The sequence below is a fragment of the Centrocercus urophasianus genome, unplaced genomic scaffold (assembly GCF_019232065.1).
Source record: "Centrocercus urophasianus isolate 14NV4802_14NV808 unplaced genomic scaffold, USGS_Curo_1.0 seq_14, whole genome shotgun sequence".
NCBI classification, from domain to species: Eukaryota; Metazoa; Chordata; class Aves; order Galliformes; family Phasianidae; genus Centrocercus; species Centrocercus urophasianus.
The window spans coordinates 27,418,330-27,436,252 of record NW_024884586.1 but is presented as its reverse complement, the minus strand read 5'-3'; the positions used below and the strand labels follow the sequence as shown (position 1 = coordinate 27,436,252).

General features: G+C 38.1%; 1 protein-coding gene across 1 annotated transcript in view; it reads right to left on the bottom strand.

Moving 5' to 3' along the window:
• Positions 1 to 7,298: 7,298 nt before the first annotated feature.
• Positions 7,299 to 17,923, bottom strand: part of SCFD1 (sec1 family domain containing 1) — a 45,098-nt gene continuing 34,473 nt past the window's right edge. Inside the window, exons 20-25 of the mRNA XM_042813656.1 lie at positions 17,789 to 17,842; positions 14,210 to 14,262; positions 12,827 to 12,860; positions 11,543 to 11,608; positions 8,491 to 8,559; positions 7,299 to 7,514 (exon numbers count right to left, since the gene is read on the bottom strand). Coding sequence (XP_042669590.1) covers positions 7,491 to 7,514; positions 8,491 to 8,559; positions 11,543 to 11,608; positions 12,827 to 12,860; positions 14,210 to 14,262; positions 17,789 to 17,842 — 300 coding nt within the window. The 3' untranslated portion in view covers positions 7,299 to 7,490. The remainder of the gene's footprint in view (positions 7,515 to 8,490; positions 8,560 to 11,542; positions 11,609 to 12,826; positions 12,861 to 14,209; positions 14,263 to 17,788; positions 17,843 to 17,923) is intronic.

Below are 17,923 nucleotides of genomic sequence, written 5' to 3'. Positions count from 1 at the left end.
TCAAAACAATTGACTAACAGATATCCTAAGCTTAGGCACACTCGGACCTTTTAAGTGTCAGATACAAGAAAAGGACTTTCATAAAGAAGACAACACTCATTTAATTCTAAGTGGGATATGGAAAATCTCACTTAGAGAGTTGTAAAACCACATTTTGTGTTTGATTATGAAATATGCTTCTGTCCTAATGTCTGTGGGAATATTTATTGCATGTCTGCCATTGTGCTGCATGAAGTAAAGAAAGAAGTTGCTGGTGAGTTATAACGAATTTGGGAAGTCTATAATGAATTTGGGAAGGAACAAAAAGAACATGCAAAGCGGTAGTAAGATGCTGTGTGTGTACTTCTTGACAGTCTTTCAATCTTTTTCAAGAATTGGAGACATATGGAGCTGTATATTCTGGTGAGCGTGCCAGTCCTAAAAGATGTGAGAATCTGATTGTATACATCTCAATGCAGCTGACTGGTATCAGCTAATGTTTTCTTGTGCTTCCTGGACTGTTTTCTGTTGCAAAAAGTAATTTTTAGTTTCTAGTACACTTCTATCTGATACCTGGGCCTGATTAAGGAATTCCAGTGAATAGTAAGAACCACAGGATCATCCGAATGCCATGCAATATCTCAGAGCAGCTGTTAGCTGAACTGCCTTATCTTGGTGCTTGTAACTTTTGCTGACAAAAGATCTGCACTCTTTGGCTGGGCAGCATTTGTTTTCCCTTGGATTTGGTACCATGCATAAAGATATGAACTTATGGTAGCTGATTCTTCTTGTGAGGAATGCCAGTGTGTCTCTGATGCCATCCCTGGCTCACCAGGATGGGAATCCTAGGTGCTAGGTGGTCATTTGGCTATGGGTGACTACTGTAGGCCCACAGACCCATGTGAAGAAGAGTAAGGACTTTCCTGTGGGAGAGGCCCCCTTATGGTGGCCACTCGTGGGTGGGAACATCGTAGGAGACTGAACGCAGTGCCTCTGTCTTGCTGACAAATGGCATTACTTTGTTCTCACCTTTCATTTTATGAGGGAATTTCCTTTTTGGACTCTTTCTGTTCAGAGTAATCTTTCTGTGATCCCTTTCCTCTTTCACACTACTGCCTGAACAGTCAGTCCCTGTTGTACACCCTATTGCCTTGGGAGAGTCCTGATCCTCCCTTTTTCCTTTCATGGGACAGGCTGAAGCCCTTTTGGTTACGCATCCTTGTCTGTGGTCACCAGATTCAATATTTGACTGTTCCAGAGATTTCAGTAAACTAAATAAGCTTGCTGTGCCCTGGGCTCTGCCAGCTCTGTAAGCCCTTCCTACTTACTTGTGCCATCCCAACACCTTTTAGTCTGGGTATTCAGCTGAGATCCATGCTGTGCCCTGCTAAGGCTTGACATTCTTGAAGTCCCCAGGTCACAAACACAGCCAACGCTGTTCTACAGCGAGCAGGGAAGCTTAGGTGATAACTGAGATGCCTCTATGAAGAGCAGTCTGTGCTTTCAGCCCTTTCCACATAGTTCCACCTCCATTAGAAGCAGCAAAATAAACTGTCAAGTCTTGGAAGACACCAGACTTGGAAATGGTGACTGATGTCTTACAGAATTCTGGGTGCTGCAGTAAAAGCTGACCTGTCTTTCCATTTAGGAGCATTGTGCTCAGCCTCATCAGAAAAAGTGAAACTCTGTAGAGAGGGAGTGAATCTGGAGGATTTGGTGAAAACACTTGAACAAAAAGGAGTTATTTTAATGTGATAATTGTAAGTGAAAGCAAGGAGATTAGTAAGATTGCTTTTCAGTGAATACCCTTTGAGGTGAATTAGCTTTTTTGTTGTCATCATAGGAATACATTTAAGCAGCATCAAAATGTGAAATACTAACAACAGGATAGAGACATTTGTTCTTTATTTCTTACTGTGAGAACTTCTGGCTCTAAGTTAGCCAGAGCTGTATTTACTCTTTTAGAGCTGTTTTCTTTCTCAAAATGGGTGTTTATGAAAAATACGTAACAGAAAGCAAGCTCATTCTGTGCCAAAAGATTCCTCTTAATCTGATATATTTTTCCTTCAGGACCTTCAGATGCACGAATATTTCTGTGGGTTTGGGAAGGCAACTAGCTGTTTCCTTTGATCAGGTATTAATGTTAGCATTTGGGGGCTAAACCCTTGTCTCAGCTGGGACACTGGAACAGGTTTTTAAGGCCCTTATGGAATTTAGGGCTCGTGCCAGTGTTGATGAATGGACTTCTAAAAACTGACAGGCTTTGTAGAAAGCTTGGCTAGGATACTGTGAGCTTGGCACTGGAAGCCCAGATCCTGATCAGATAGATTTGCACGTAGGGAAGCCAGGCCAGGAGAATAACTGAATAAATTACAAATGACACGATAAAGAGGAAAAAGAATTTGGAAAACATCACGGATTTGGTGTTTGTGGGTTGATTTCCACAATTCTGGAACTATAGTTTTCATCAGGCTTTCAGTGACTGTCTGATTAACCTGGATCCTGTCCTGAAGTGCAGGGGCTGTGCTTTTGATCACTTATGTTTGGTGAATTGAGGGGGAGAGGGAAGGAAAAAAAAGACAAATTAATCCTAGCTAATAAGAGATTTTTCTCACAAAAATAATAATGAACTTGCTCTGCACAAGACTGACCTCTTCTGGGATCATGTGTCTTCATGTTGGGCCTTATGCCTGCAGAAATTCAGCTGTTCTCTTTTCTCCAAGAGAGCATGAGCTCTAAACAACATTGCTTTTTGTTGCTGTGTGCAAGGCTGGGTTTACAGACTAGATTCTTCTCGTGGGAAGAATTCAGTTTTGCAGAACCATCAGAAAGATGGTGACGTGGCAAGGGAAGGCTTCCACCACTTCCCAATAAATGATGCAGAACGATCGCGTAGCAAATCTTGGGAGCCTACAAAGTAGTGGTATTCTTCCTCTGACACTCCCTGAGGATTTCTGGTTGTTGCTCTTTCTCCTTTTCTTCTTTGTACTACTATATCTCCCTCCTATGGGAAAAGTGACTTTCAGGCTGTCAGAGATACTAAAAAAAAACAAACACACAAGTTACAGTTATTGCGTGTGTGTTGTGGTCCTAATCTTCCTATTGTCTGCTTTCCAATATCTACTCTGAGCACGAGTATTGTAACAGAAGGCCAGGCATCCAAAGATCTGTTTGCACTGGGAAGAAAGAAAATCCTCTGTATTGCATGTGGAGAGACAAAGATGCCTACTCCTAAAAGCAAAAATTATCAATTAAAAACACTTCTGAATGAGCAGAGCCCATGGCTGATGAATGATCTAGGAGAAATGTATTGATGCTCTTGATTAAGAATGGCACAGCACAGCTGGAATTCAGCAGTTTAGCTGGCAAAAGTCCTAGGAAGAATGAAGCAGAAGAGGTCCTCTTTGAGGACTGGAACATAAAGTACCAGGAATGTTTTATTTCACTAATATATAGAAAGAGTACTTTTATTTCTCTGCTTACAAAACTGCCAGTATGATATGCAGCTTTCCTAACATGCAAGCTCTACAGGAAAGAAATGCCTACCTGTAAAACATTTTGTTAATCCCACCACCTTTGGCTAATGTTTCAGCTTCTTACAGTGCTGTGGCCTGATGTGATGGGCTTTGTTTTGCATGTGTAGCAGAAAACTGACTGATAAAAGAACAAACAGAGCAAGTAGGAAGATCCTAATCATGTGGGATTTACAGATGATAGAAAAGGTTGCCCATGCTGAAGTCTGTGCTTACATACTTCTAAACCTCCAACATGCGTGATATGAAATAGTTATTTGCATTTGAAAGAGATAAAAACTGTGTATGTTGATTTATGAAGCTTCTCAAAAAACTCTAAAACATAAGATTGAATATTTGAATTTTAAAACAAATTTAAGTCTGTGTTTGAGTTGTAATAAACCTGAGTGGAGGCATCATTCATGTATAAGGTACCAGATTTGGCATTTTTTTACAAGGTGTTGCAATTGCTCTCATTGGAGATGATTCGGATTGATGTGAACATGATCACTTAGCAAAATCTTATTCTAACATAGGGAAGCATTACTGATTTGTATCAAGAATGTTATACTAATAAGGGCATTTAAACCAAGTAGTGGTCTTGAGGTTTCTCTTCTTGGACTACAATGTGCTGGTTTTCTGCAGCCAAGGACCTGGCTGCTTATTTTCTTCTTGAGGACAAAGTGTGATACTGGAGACTCAGCCTTGCCCTGCTTTTAATTAAATGCAAACATAGACCCTCTGTGAGTAGCTTTATTTTGTGCTTGCAAGAAGGAGTTATAAGGAGATGGTCTTTAAAGGTCCCTTCCAGCAAATGATTTTGTGAGTTCAGGGTCCCTTCCATCCTAAGCCATCCTGTGATCCCATGAAGAATGACCAGTCTTGAGATATGAAAACTGGAGTTGGGTTTTATTAACAAAAAACTGTGCAAATGTGTGACTTAACAGAGGCATCAGAATAGGTCTAAAATGCGCTGGCCCTCCTTGCATTTAAAGCATGACTACTGCCTGTACTATTTTACTTAAGGCTCCCAGCACTAGGCAAGTGGCTGTCTGGCCCTTACCTGGCTTTTCAGCACAAACCTTTGAGGGAACTATGAGGATGTGCAGTACATAATAGCTGGCTATAAATGGAATATGCTTACCTAATTGCCCTATGAAGAGCAACTGAGGGAACTGGGGCTGTTTAGTCTGGGGAAGAGGAGGCTGAGGGGAGACCTTATTGCTCTCTTCCAATACCTGAAAGGTGCTCACAGTAAGAGCAGGGTTGGCCTCTTCTCACTGGCGACAGGTGACAGGATGAGGGGAAATGGCCTCAAGTTGCACCAGGGGAGGCTTAGGTTGGATATCAGGAAAAACTTCTTTACTGAAAGGGTTGTTAAGCTCTGGAATAGGCTCCCCGGGGAGGTGGTTGAGTCACCATCCCTGAGTGTGTTTAAAAACCACTCAGATGCAGTGCTCAGGGACATGATTTAGTGGAGGGTTGTTAGATGTAGGGTAATATAGTTAGGTTGTGGTTGAACTTGATGATCTTGAAGGTCTTTTCCAACCTGAGCAATTCTATCATTCTATGAAATGCCAGCTTACTTTTAAGATTATTTTCTCTACAATAATTATAGTCATCTTGTACAAGCTACTTCCACAGAGGTATTTCAGGAAAAGGACTATCTAACAAAAAAAATAATAGGAAGTAATAGCTCAGGTTGTGTAAGTTGGAGATTTTAATGTTCACTGAGATCTTTTAAGATTTCTCTTTCCTTCACAAAGCTTTTTTTCTTTTGGTACATTAACAGAATGTTTGCAGTATTAAAATTGCCTTCAATTGTCTTATCTGCCTAGTGTGTGTTCATACAACAAATCTGAAGATCTGGCTATGAAGCTGGGTATCAGTTAGACCTGTCTTCAGCTGTGGTACAAAGACTGCAAACTAAGTTCCTGAGCACATAAACCAAACTAATTTATTTCCAGTTTCTGTTTACATAGCTTGCTGAAGCAACAAATCCTGTAAGCTGTGATTTAGGAGAGCTCCCTGTAGAACTGACCAGGGATCAGTGTATCACTGACTGCCACGAGTTTTGAACAAAAAGCAATCAGTGTATTTTTCTCAGAACTTGGTTGTCAGCTGCAAGGTTAAAACTGTCTATGAAGAGTACCTTCCTGGTGGCCATTTGGTGTGTCTTTCAGTTAAAAACTCTGGTCTTTCTAAAATTCCTTCTGTGCAATGCTTTGCTGAGAAGAGCACTGAACACCCATTCCCATCTTACTGGAAATGTTGGTAGTTGATGGATAGTTGGTCTAGATGATCTTGGAGGTCTTTTCCATCCTCGGTGATTCTATGATTCATGCTTCTGGAACAAACTGCCTCAGGAAGTAATAATCATAGAACAGCTTGGGTTGGAAAGGACCTTAAACTACTGAGTTCCAACCCCACTGCCACAGGCAGGGTTGCCACCTACTAGATCAGGCTGCTCAGGGCAGCAAACCTGGCTTGGAATGCTTCCATTTAACTACATTGAAGTCATTCTTCCAAATGTTTTTGACCCTGTTCTCACAAATAAACATAGCGTACATGCAGGGAATGAGAAGAATGAACTGTGACGTTCAGCCCTTGCTGACTGATCTATGGGAGAACATTCACTACAACAACTATCATTAACACCATAATAAATGTATTTATTGAGTTGGCAAACTTGGATGTATAAAGTAGTGATGTGGAGTATCTTACAAGACTCAGCTTAGATAATTAAGTAACACTGAGTTTTGATAAGGGTCTAGTTTATATAAATCTTTACTGACACATTCATTGTGATTTTTAAGGAAGAGATCAACTGTGTTTCTTGTGTAGATGTTCTGAAAAAAATTCTATGGGGAGGGGGAAAGTACTGCTTCTAAAGCAGAATTAGCATCAGATGCTGAAGAACAGTGCAAAGAAATGCTGACAAACACATACAGTACATCAGTAATTCTTAGGGTGTCACTGTTTGTTAATAAATCCGCATTAAGTGTTTCCTTGTTACTTAAGAGTACTTTAGACCTCTTATTGAAAGGCAGAAGTGATATTTTCAGAAGGAATATTTCTAGAGGCAGAGACTCAAATCTATCATGCTGTCTTCTCTCAATCCCTGTACACGCTCTCAGGATCTGTCAGTACTGGCAGATGTTAATTATATAATGAAAATCCTTGAACTGCTGCCTGTTCCTGCACCAGCTCTACCTACAGCAACTGTTATAATGTGTTTTAAACATGTGCTTATTAAACAGTTACTGAGCTGTACTATGAGTAGGGCTTGGTTTCTTCCCAAACATAACAGTCAAAGCAATTACAATAAAAAGTGCAGAAGAAAATCATTAAAGGATTTACAGTTTGAAACTGTATGACTATTTAGACAAGTAGATGAATAAAAACACATAAGCTTAACAGACAAAGCTAAACTACTGTATCAAAAACTTGTACTGAAGGTAATTTCAAATACATCTTCAGACCACCGAGTGAAGATGGTGCAGAACCAAGGACTTTGGTAAAGTTAAAGGGTGACAGCTAGAAGCTGCAGTCGTCGTGCACTAAGGCTGTTTGTCTGTGGTCCTGAAAGGCAGTTTTGTCATTTCAGTTTTGTTTAATGAAGATAGCTGGCTTTCAGGAACACAGCTCCTGAAGAAAGACTTGACCTTTTCTTCAAAATATTGCTTTGTTTACTGGAACAGAAATTGTCTATGAGATCTTGAAAATGCCATGTTGATCAGACAGCTCTGTCACAGCCACACTTAATACTGCATTTAGAAAGTAATATGACTTAATGCTCAACGAAAATATCGCACATTTTAAGGTTTATTTCAGAAATGTTGATATACACAGTACTAATTACAGATTTCTTGAGAAGATATATTAATGAAGCTGTTGTAAGTTTTAATATTGTGACAAAACAACAGATTTGAAGTTATCTGAATGCTGTAGCAGTTCTTTAATTTGTCATGGTGACATTCAGGTCATGGTGTTTCAGTCTTAATTCTGGCCAAGCTGGGAAAGCTACACATGAAAAGACAGAAATGATTAGGTTGGTAACATTATTCTTTCAGCATGTTAATATTCAGTGCATACAGTAAACGTTTTGTCCTACGAGCCTTGTGAGAAATAACCAATTAAAAGCATGCAAGTGATAGAATATTTAATGCATAACCCCACACAAGAGGTTCTAGGTTTCAAATCCTGAGATATGAATAAATTTCAGCGTTAAGTCTGGTATGTACCATCAGGGTTGGTGAAACAAGGAAATTGAGCTCATTGAAGAACTGTATGATGGTAAGCAGCATTTGTTTTTTCTCCTTCATATGTAACAGACCTTAGTGAATTTAGTTCTTCAAAATGTAGGTCTGAATAATTTAGGGAGGCAGTAAAAGCACAGGTGCTGACAGCTACTGGAGGGCTGAGCACTGTGAATAACTTGTATTTTGCAGTTTTGCTGGAGAGGGTCAGAAGTAACAGCATCACAACTTTCTTTTTAATGCTGTTTTTAAAACCAAACAAACAAACAAAAAAAAACAACTGGGGATAACCTGAAGCTCCCACAGTTCCAGTACTCCTAAACAGCAAAACTTAAACACAGATTTCAAGACTGCAGTTGAATAGCAATTTTTAATTCAGGAGAGTTGCTAGAATAGCCTGGAAAGATCCTATTTGTGGAAAAAAAGTGTCAGAACTTCAGAACTGTTTTTTCTCCCCCCCCCCCCCCGTAGGTTTTATGTTAAGCTAGTTACAAAGAACTATTCCAGCTGCATTGCCTGTTAACTCACACTGACAACACAGGCCTTCTAAAGTTAGCAACGGTGACTCCAAACCCCCTATTTAAATAAAGTGAAGAACAGTAACAAAACTGTATTATTTTTTCACATCAATTTGTTTTTACAGAGACAAAAATCCATAGAGATAGAAGTTAAAACCCAGTCACGGAAGTCACAGTTATTACAGTAACAAGTATTACAGAGTTACTGTTAGAAGTACCTACCTGCTTTATAAACTGTGTAGCATTAAAAAGTTCACTGCAGCCATAGAGGGCGTGTTTGCCTTGTTTACCCTAAGGAAAAGAAAAGATGGGAAGAAATCAAGTGTTAGGAGTAGCACAAGTGGCTTCTACTAACTGCATACTACTGCATACTATAAAGTGTATTTCTCCATTATCCTTAAGTCCTACAGCTCTGCCTGTGGTAGAGCAAGAAAGTTTCTGTTATTTCCATGTTTGAAAAAGCTTTTAGAAAAACAACTGAAACAATATTATGATGCATTTAGTTGGATACATAATGATCCTAGCCTGCAGTGAGCAGTTTGATAGTACTTGTCTGACAAGGCAGCATTGGAGAAGTGAAAAAATGGTGTAAGTAATGCATAGTTTTAGACTGAGTTTATGCCCAGCATTGGCTAATAATCCCACGGCTCCTCAAAGCTGGAGTGCAGGCTCCAGCAATCTGTCTCACTATTGAATTACTGAGTACTTTCCCTTTATAGTCAGAATGGGTTTGTTTTTTTTTGTGTGGTTTTTTTTTTTTTTTTTTTGATCATTGATGTGATTTTAAAACAACAATAAACAAACAAAGCACCTTACTAGCTCTATATGAGTGATAAATGATAAGCAGCCAGGGAACTGAGAGGACAAATACAGAAGAGGACTCACCGTCTTTTTTGTTTTCCTGATATAAAATTAAAGATTGTTTAAAAAAAGGCAAAACAGGAAGAGGAGCCTCTTCAAAATGATTTTGTTTCATAGCTGATAACAGCTGTGCTGTTTCAGCAGAGTCACAGAACTGGATTTTAACAGTGGCTGGTGGGCACGTGCTTATTTGGGAGATGGTTATCCTGCTTCATCTCCTCATCTTTATTAATTTGGAGTGGTTTGTTGCAATAAGTTGTTCTTGTCACTAAGCAAAAGCTTGAACTTGGTTCTCCCCACCTTTCAGCTACATTTAATCCTGAAGCCTGAACAGGTCTGATTTTGATCTAAACTGGAATCCTGACACTCTATTTTCCGTAATATGAATGGCAGCACTTACTGCTGCACAGTAACATAAACATAAAGAAACACTAGGCACAATTGTGAAGCGAGACTGTTGCCTTTTTAGGCTGCAAAATACATGTTCCTGTAAAATCCATCTTATAAAAACAAATTCTACTAAAAGTGTAATTTTTGAATACAAGCATATCCATGCTCCAAGGTAATTACTCAGCACACTTAGATGTATCACCCAGAAGTTTAGTGGAGCCAAGCTGAAGCTGCTTAGCCTTGTAAATAATGCGATACCAGAGCTTGTTGTTTTGTTTTTTTTTAAAGCTGTGCAGAATTTGATTTTGTTGTGCAAAACGATAATGTCTAGCTGAGGCAGGCAGTCAGGCAGCACTTATTTCCTTTCATATATTGTTAAAAACAAAAGAACAAGCAAATTTCTTTGTGCTTTGAGGTTTTGGTGACGCATTTTCAGCATGTTGTTGGCCAATGTATGTTTTTCAAGGTACAATCTTCCTAACTATGAACAGTATTTATGATGAAGTGAGATTCTAGCTCAGAACTGAAAATAACTGGGTTTAAGGGTTAAGTCTCCTACAAAAACCCCCAAAATGCCAAAGCTGAACACTGCTTCCTGTTTCAGAAAGCTTTCACAGATTTTCTGTGTTTTCAGTGGCAAACTGGTAAAAACTGATAGTGCTTAAAAAAATAAAGCAGTGAATAAAATCTTTGTATCTGCTTGTGAGGACAGACCTGTTGGGTTTTTTCTTCCTTTTTAGTCTGAAGGAAAACTGACTGAATTTTAGAATAATTAATAAGCTACATCTGGTGAGACAACAGATGCTGGAACTACACCACATACATGGAAGTGTGCCAAGCTGCACTGGCTAAGCCTGGAAGAGCCATCTGGTGAGGTGGGCAAGTCTCCTGGGAGAAGGGTGAATGGAATCAAGTTTTCAGTAACTTCTCTTTGTTTTTCAGAAGCGAGGGGCTAACCAAGCACAGGTGAAGGAGACTTCCCTCTTGCAAGGTCATAACCCACTGCTGAAATAGTCTGGAGAAATGTACAGCACATTTCAGCTTAAACTGCATGTCTAATCTCTGTCAATGTCTCTGAAATTTTTGGTCCTCCTGTCCTCTCCTTGTACCCCACAACTGTGTAACTTTCCTTTTCCTCTCTTTTTCCCAATTCTGACCAGTTCTGTTCCGAAACAGCTGCCCGCTAAAGGAGGAAAACAGCCGTGTGCAGTTCTGACTTCATGTTCTGCAAGATATACTGGAACAGGAATGTAAAACTCTCAGGTCTTGGCACATGAAAAAATACTTTTCTGTTACTAATGTTGCATATGTATTATTTTCAGGGAAAAGCCTTGATCCAGAGAGAAGCATAGCAAAGTAAAATCTAGAAGGAAGAATAGTATTTTGCTGCTCTTACCTACTTCAAAACTTCATCAAGTTTTCCTTTGCTTCCTTTCTACATCTGGGAAGTGCTTCTACCTCATTTCTGCTCCCAAAGGAATTCTAAACATGTTGGTTTGTTTTTTTTCAGCTGCTGTTTTTGGTGTACATACATTCTGTTTATGCTGGCCAGGTGGAACTAGAGACTTCAGATCTCTTTACCTCCCCCATCAATTATACAGTTGGTTCCATATTTTTTTTTCTTTGCACATCACATGATTTCTACACAGAATCACATGATCCAGCATGCTGAGGATGAGCTGCCTGTTACTTCTAAACTTCTAAACGTAGCCAAGTAAGAAGCATTAAGAGATGGATGCAAACGTGATCCTTGCTTTGATAGGTGGCAAACTGATTGCAGTCAGAAATGCAACATGAACGAAAACGCCAGAAACAATAACTAGCATTCTGAAATTATCATCCCTGTTTTCTACTGAATTCTTACATACTTTTTTCCCTGCATGGTATGCATAGTACCAATGTAACCCTGAATTTCGTAAGACTTAATTATGTCTCATAATACAGTGTCTGAAACTGTTTATATCTGAAACTATGTAACGGTTTGTATCAGTAAGTTAGAAACTACAAACAGAAGCGCACATACCTTTATGTAGTCAATAAGATTTTGATATTCAATATAGTTGCCTCCACCAACTACGAAGACTATTGCCTAAAATGCAACATGAACAGAATCAGAACATGTAATCAAATCCTTAATGTTGCAGTAGTGAAGTATATACCCACATCAGTTAATACAACAAAAACTGTCTTCGTCATGCTTCGGTCTAATAAGAACCCAGCACAGATTAACTAGCTCTCCACTCCAAGAACACGAGAGTTTTACTGGGATGCAAAATAACAAATACTTATTTTAACATATTTCTTTGTCCTACTACAAAATAGGTGAAACAGGCAGTTTCAACACGTTGCATTTTTGTGTGGAGATGGCTCCAGTTCCACAAGAGCAGCTGGAGTATTTTTGTAGATGCTTGCAAACTAATTTGAAAAACAAAATATTTCTATTTATTAAAAGAACACTTCTTCATTGTCTTTCCCCTTCCTACTTAATACTGTAACACGGTACAAAAGGCATCAGTATTTTCTGGGCTATATTTAAAACATGTTGAACAATTAATGAATAGAATAAGGAAATGTAACAGTTCCATTCTTTGAATTAACAGTTCACTATGCAGTGTTGTCTCATGTAGCCTCTATCATTTTTGCTATGGCAGATCCCTGTGACACAGAAAAGTGTTTTTTTTTTTTTTTTTTTTGCACAGGAGAAGAATTAAATCATCCGGAAAATTTGGGGACATGCACACAGTGCTGAGGCAAACTTAGTAATGAACAGGTAAGTAAGTCTTCTATTTGTAAACATTTGTGTTGAAAAATACCAAACTTTACTGGCAGTTGTAGGAAATGAAAAAGGAGCACGTGGCAGCAGGAGCTGTTCTGCTGCTTTTGTGAGTTGTTTCCTTAAATCACAGAGGTTGCTTAAAGAAGTCTCACTTAAGTTCATAGCCAGCACTATCGTTTATGACTGAAAAGAGAATTAAATTTAGAGAGCACTGTAAAGGTCTAGTATAAAAATAGGGGTGTTAAATTACTGAGTATCCAAATATGGTGTTATTACTAGAGTTATCTCCAGAAGCATTTTTGAGATATTTTTTTTCCTTCACTGTTATTTAACGCTTACACAGCTCACTGAAGATGGAGAGACATTTTCAGAATGACAGCTCACTGCAATTAATACTAGAGGTAAGCAAAATAAGGGATTCTTGCAAAGCAAGGTCTCTTCTTTATTACCAAAAAATGCTATATGCTATTTTTTTTTTTTTTTTTTTTTTTTAATACATGCACACTGACAAGTAACTTCTACATGACTCACCTCCTGGAATGGATTTTTGTTTCGTGGAACTGAGCTATAAAGAAAGAAAAACACCTACAACTTAAATCTTATTAGACATTTATGTTTATATTAGCATTCTTAGTACTAATACCCGTGTTTATGGAATTCTAAACCATGTTAGACAAAAATGTGAAGTACAATGCAGAAAGGCAAGTATTGTTCAAAGCCATTATTGAATTATTTTTCATGAAAAATAATCATTTATATGAACACATACACAAAGTGAATAGCTTTACCTTCCTCAGTTTTAAGGTTGAATCATGAGTTTTATAACAGTGCTTCTTTTATGCTCAAAACTCCAGTGCTGCTAGCTAGGAGCACAACCACAGTGAGAGACACAGGAGTAACAACTGCATCAATGTGATCAGCATCTATGTGATGCCTGCACTTCTGCTTACAGATGCTTTAGAATCCCAGAAGTGATTATCAGTTACAGCAACATCAGAATTGAAATGACAAAGAAGTTCAGGTAGTAGAGAAAAATCCTCAAAATGTTATTAAAGCAGCATGAAAAAGAGTTGCAGTGCAGCTGTGGTAATACTTCACATTCATATTCTTTGAAATTTGCTTCCCATTATTACTTAATGCTATTGGAAATTTAATTTCCATGATTCAAGAACAGATGGAAGCTGGACAGATGAAATTCTTATTTAATGCAAATAACTAAAAGCAGGGGTATACATCAACTGAGTAATAAACCTCTAAAATTAAATGAGCCAATAGCTCTCCCACAGCTGAGTTTTTAGAAGGCATGTTAAAATTACAGTCTGTTATCTACAATATTAGAAGCAAGGTTATCAGGCATGGATACTGTTCCCAGAAGCAGAAGACAGAAGCCTGTAAACTTCTAGTGCAATTCCTCTTTCATTCTTACAATTCACCAGTGAAGTGACTGCCCCTTCATGTATGAACACATGAACTTACATGTGCACCTGTCTATACAGGAGCAAACGCAGCCTGTTTTGTTTTCAAAGATCTACTGAATGATCACTAAACAGGGTTGTACTCAAATTGAAATTTTGCTGGGCTGCTCAGTGACTTTTTAATTTAACAGTGTAAAAACAGTTTCAAAGAAACCAAGCAGTATTTTAAAAAAATTCTAACATTAATTACTATTAAATACCATTACACATTCCTGTGACTGGTGTACAAATTAGCAGCACAGTCACTGGAACAAGGATTTTCTTTTTGACAGAAACATATCTGGTTGATCCAGGTTTCAGTTGTGATTTCCTTCCATATCAACCATCTTGTCTTAAAATGAACAGTTAGAGATCTTACAGATTCAGCAATAACATAAGAATTATTTCAAGTTAGCCTTTTCCCAGAGAAGGAAATGAGCAAAACTGAGAGTAGACTCACCTGTCACTGCCCCGTAGCATCTTGGGGTCAAAGTATCGGTAGTCATCTGTCTCCTATTCAAAAGAATGTTTAAATCTCAAAAGATATGGATTTAGGCTCATGAATTTCTGTATTTGTTCCATGAAATGGCAATCAGTCAAACCGCCATGATTTTGCAATTCCAGCAGATGCATCACTCCAAGTTAACTGGGGTGTGCGCACATAATATTTGTACATAACTGAACCAGGGAAGCATAAACAGAGATAAACTGTTTCTGATTCAGCTACACTTGATTATTACACAATTTCCAAGACATACTTCGGTTGGTTGCATAATAAATCCCAACAGAAAAGCAATATGTAGAAAGAAAGATTAAGTTGTCACCAGCTTTAGAAGAACATCAGGCAGTTACTTGTGACTGACTTACAAATGCTAACATTTTCCAGGTTACAGAGATCTGCTAGTGATTTAATACCATAAACCAAAACACTTCTAAGGCAATGAATACAAAATACAAGATAGATCAAAATCTGCTACTGTTACGAAACTTACCCTTTTCATTTCATGATTTATGACTGCTATTAAACCAAAATTAAGCTTGTGAGGAAGAAATGGGTTCCACAAGAATTTGAAAAGTTTGACTGTCTAAACTATAAAAGTTTTTTTTTTCTTCATGCAAAACAGTGAGGCACTTCCAATATTTTTACTGGCAACAAGCAGGGTTTTTACCAAGTCTTACAGACGAAAAACAAAGCTTCTTAATAACTGTTTCTGACAACTGCTTGGCTTTAGTCTGTTTCTATACTACAGTTTCATCCAGGTATTTTACATTATGGATGAAGCGTATGTGAGTCTGAACTGGATTTCAGCTGGGTGCTTACAAGCAAGATCTCTGCGTTCTGTGGAACAAATAATCTTCTAGTGGTAGAAAACTAGCTGTAGGATTTACTAGTGCACACAAGGTAAATCTATACGTAATATTAGAAAATACTTAATATTCATGCAGCAGTTAGACATAAAGAAAATATAATTTGATATTAAGAACCTTTGCAATTATATAAAACAAATATCCTCACATGTATCTTATTAAAGAATTTAATTTTAAATTTAATTTCACACTGACTATATAAATAAATGCATTTATACTATGGAATGGAAATTTCAGCGACAGTCACCAAGTCTGCCCCCATTCATGACCTTGGAGCCTGGTTTGTAGTGGTGGTACAGCAACTCTAAAAAGTGAGAGCTAGAAACATGTGGAAAGCACTAAATGGGACTGAGACATATTTGAGAAAACTTCAGCAGGGAATCTCTGATTCTATTTCAGGCATTAGTCCATAATTCCTTCTAATTATAAGAGTTAAATAAGATCAAAAACATTTTTTCATTATTACTTCTGAGCATCTCTCCTGTGGGCATAAAATTAAATAAATACTAAACTGACACTGGAAAAGTGGCCAACAAATAGCAACACGTTGTGTTCCTTTTCCTTCTTGAATTTATTTACTCAAAGAGTATGTGTTAGGACTCCTCCTTAAAGGCTTGCATGGTCTCCTGTGACTTGCAAGGTAGGACTTCCTGTTTTGGATCAGGTATTCTCATCTTTGACATGGTAGAGAACCAACTTAACCTAACAGACTGAAACAATCTTTCCTTTTTCAAGTGAGAAGATCAGTGTTTTCTTGAGGATCGCTGTAGCAGAAATGTAAAGTCACAGCCTGAAGCAATTACTGAGCAGCTGGTGGGAAGGCAGGGCCAACCCAGGGGAGCTCAGGTGGATGCAGTGCACCTGAGTGACCAGAATCCACCCCTTCCCAGACTTCATTTAAGAGTCAGCAGTAGAGATGAGGGCATCTCTTGCTGGAGATCCCTGTCTACCTGAGGCCTTCTAAAGGTAAGAGCTTCCTTCCTCTGTTTCTGTTGCTGTTAGATTTGATTAAGTCCTCACTTAATCAGCCTGGGACCTTGCTGCTCAGCTGTCACTTGCTGCACTTTCCATTGTATTACACTAGCAAAGTGATCTTGGCTGCCTTCTCTGACTACAAGGTGAGAGCGTCACATCAGCAAGAAGAGAATCTATGAATTGTAAACTTCTCCAGCTAAGTCCCTAAACTTGGAGCCAGAGGAAGCTAGCATTTATTTTAAAATTTTGTTTGTTTTCACCTACCAGTTTTTAACTTCTGATTTCTGTATTAAGTGTTCTGAGTGACCTCTACTGGTTGACCAGATACATTAACCCTGTACATCTTCTCAAAGTCCTACAAATAGTGACAGCAATCTACTCTGCTGCTGAAAATAACACCTATTTATTTCCACTTAACAATCATGACTCACTACCTATAAAGTACAATTTAAAAAAGCTACTTATAGATTGGTTATTTACCTCTGCTTCTATTATTTACCTGCCTCTCCATATTGCTAATATCTGAAGCAGCAAGTAGACTATGCTAAATCTACTGTATTTTGCTACTTTCCATGCGCACCTACCTATGTTTCTGTCATAACCACTGCAGGGTGGAGCCCACCCTGAAACCTGTTCGTCCTGGATAGCTCAGAAGAGCTGACAAGTGAACGGTTAACTCATACAGGCACACACTGTTAAAGATAAAGATGGACTGCTGGATACAAATGGCACTAGCAGACCAGCTCTGAATAATGCAAAAATTCAGCTAGAATTGCAAAAATCCATGTGTTCTTTGTACTACATTTATTTGTGTAGTATCATACCTCTACGTATAGATAAACTAATGTGAGATATTACCGTTTTTATATCTCATGTGATTATGAGTCATTAAAATGAGAAACAGTCATTAAGGTTGTTCTGAAAAAAATCACCTGAAAGTCATTTTTTTTTTTTTTTTTCAAAGCCATTTTTAAAGGTTGAGTGTCTGCCACATCCTATTACTATCTTATGTACAGGATGGTCATCAATGATTCATTGAAGGAATTAAAAAAAAAAAGGCTTAGACAAAAGATTTCTGGCTATTTTTAGCTGTACATTCTAGCACTCGTGTTGACTGTGCACAATCAAAGCTTTGTTAACTTTGGCAAATTTAAGATTTCACAGGAACAACGGGAAGAGTGGACTTTCCTGACAAAGCAATCAACCAAACTGGTTTCAAGTGAAAGACTGCTAAAACATTTTCCTCTAAATAGTAAAGTTTCAAAGATGAGGGAAGGAAAACTTTCTGTACTAACCCTGTTCATATCTACTTAAGTTTTAATACCGTGCTCTTAAAAGAAATCCCTTTGATTCAAGAACAATTTCAGACCATTGTTTAACCTCTACAAATTCAGGAGTAACAGAAGATCAGTATAATACAAAAGCTCAGTCTAGGCCTTTCCTCCCCCCCCCAGTAAAAAAAAGACAGTTTGAAACACCATCAAATGTCATGATTAATGTACCTTTATGCTAAATAAATTGTACGGAATAATTATGTCAATGTTTCTATTGGTGAAATAAAGCACTGCATTATTGTAAACAAAGAATAAGTATGGTATATTACCATTATAAAGCCTAAAGATTTCATTGGACATATTACCTCTTTGACAATTACCTATTTGACAATTATCTCCTACGTGAAAGCAGTTATACTCACTGGGTTTGACTTCATCTCCATAAGGTTGTCCAATATACGTGTGACTGGTAGGTTCTACAAAACATGAAATTAATGAAATACTCAATTGCTTGCTAAGCCTTATTCATAGGACAATCAACAGAACATTTGAAACAC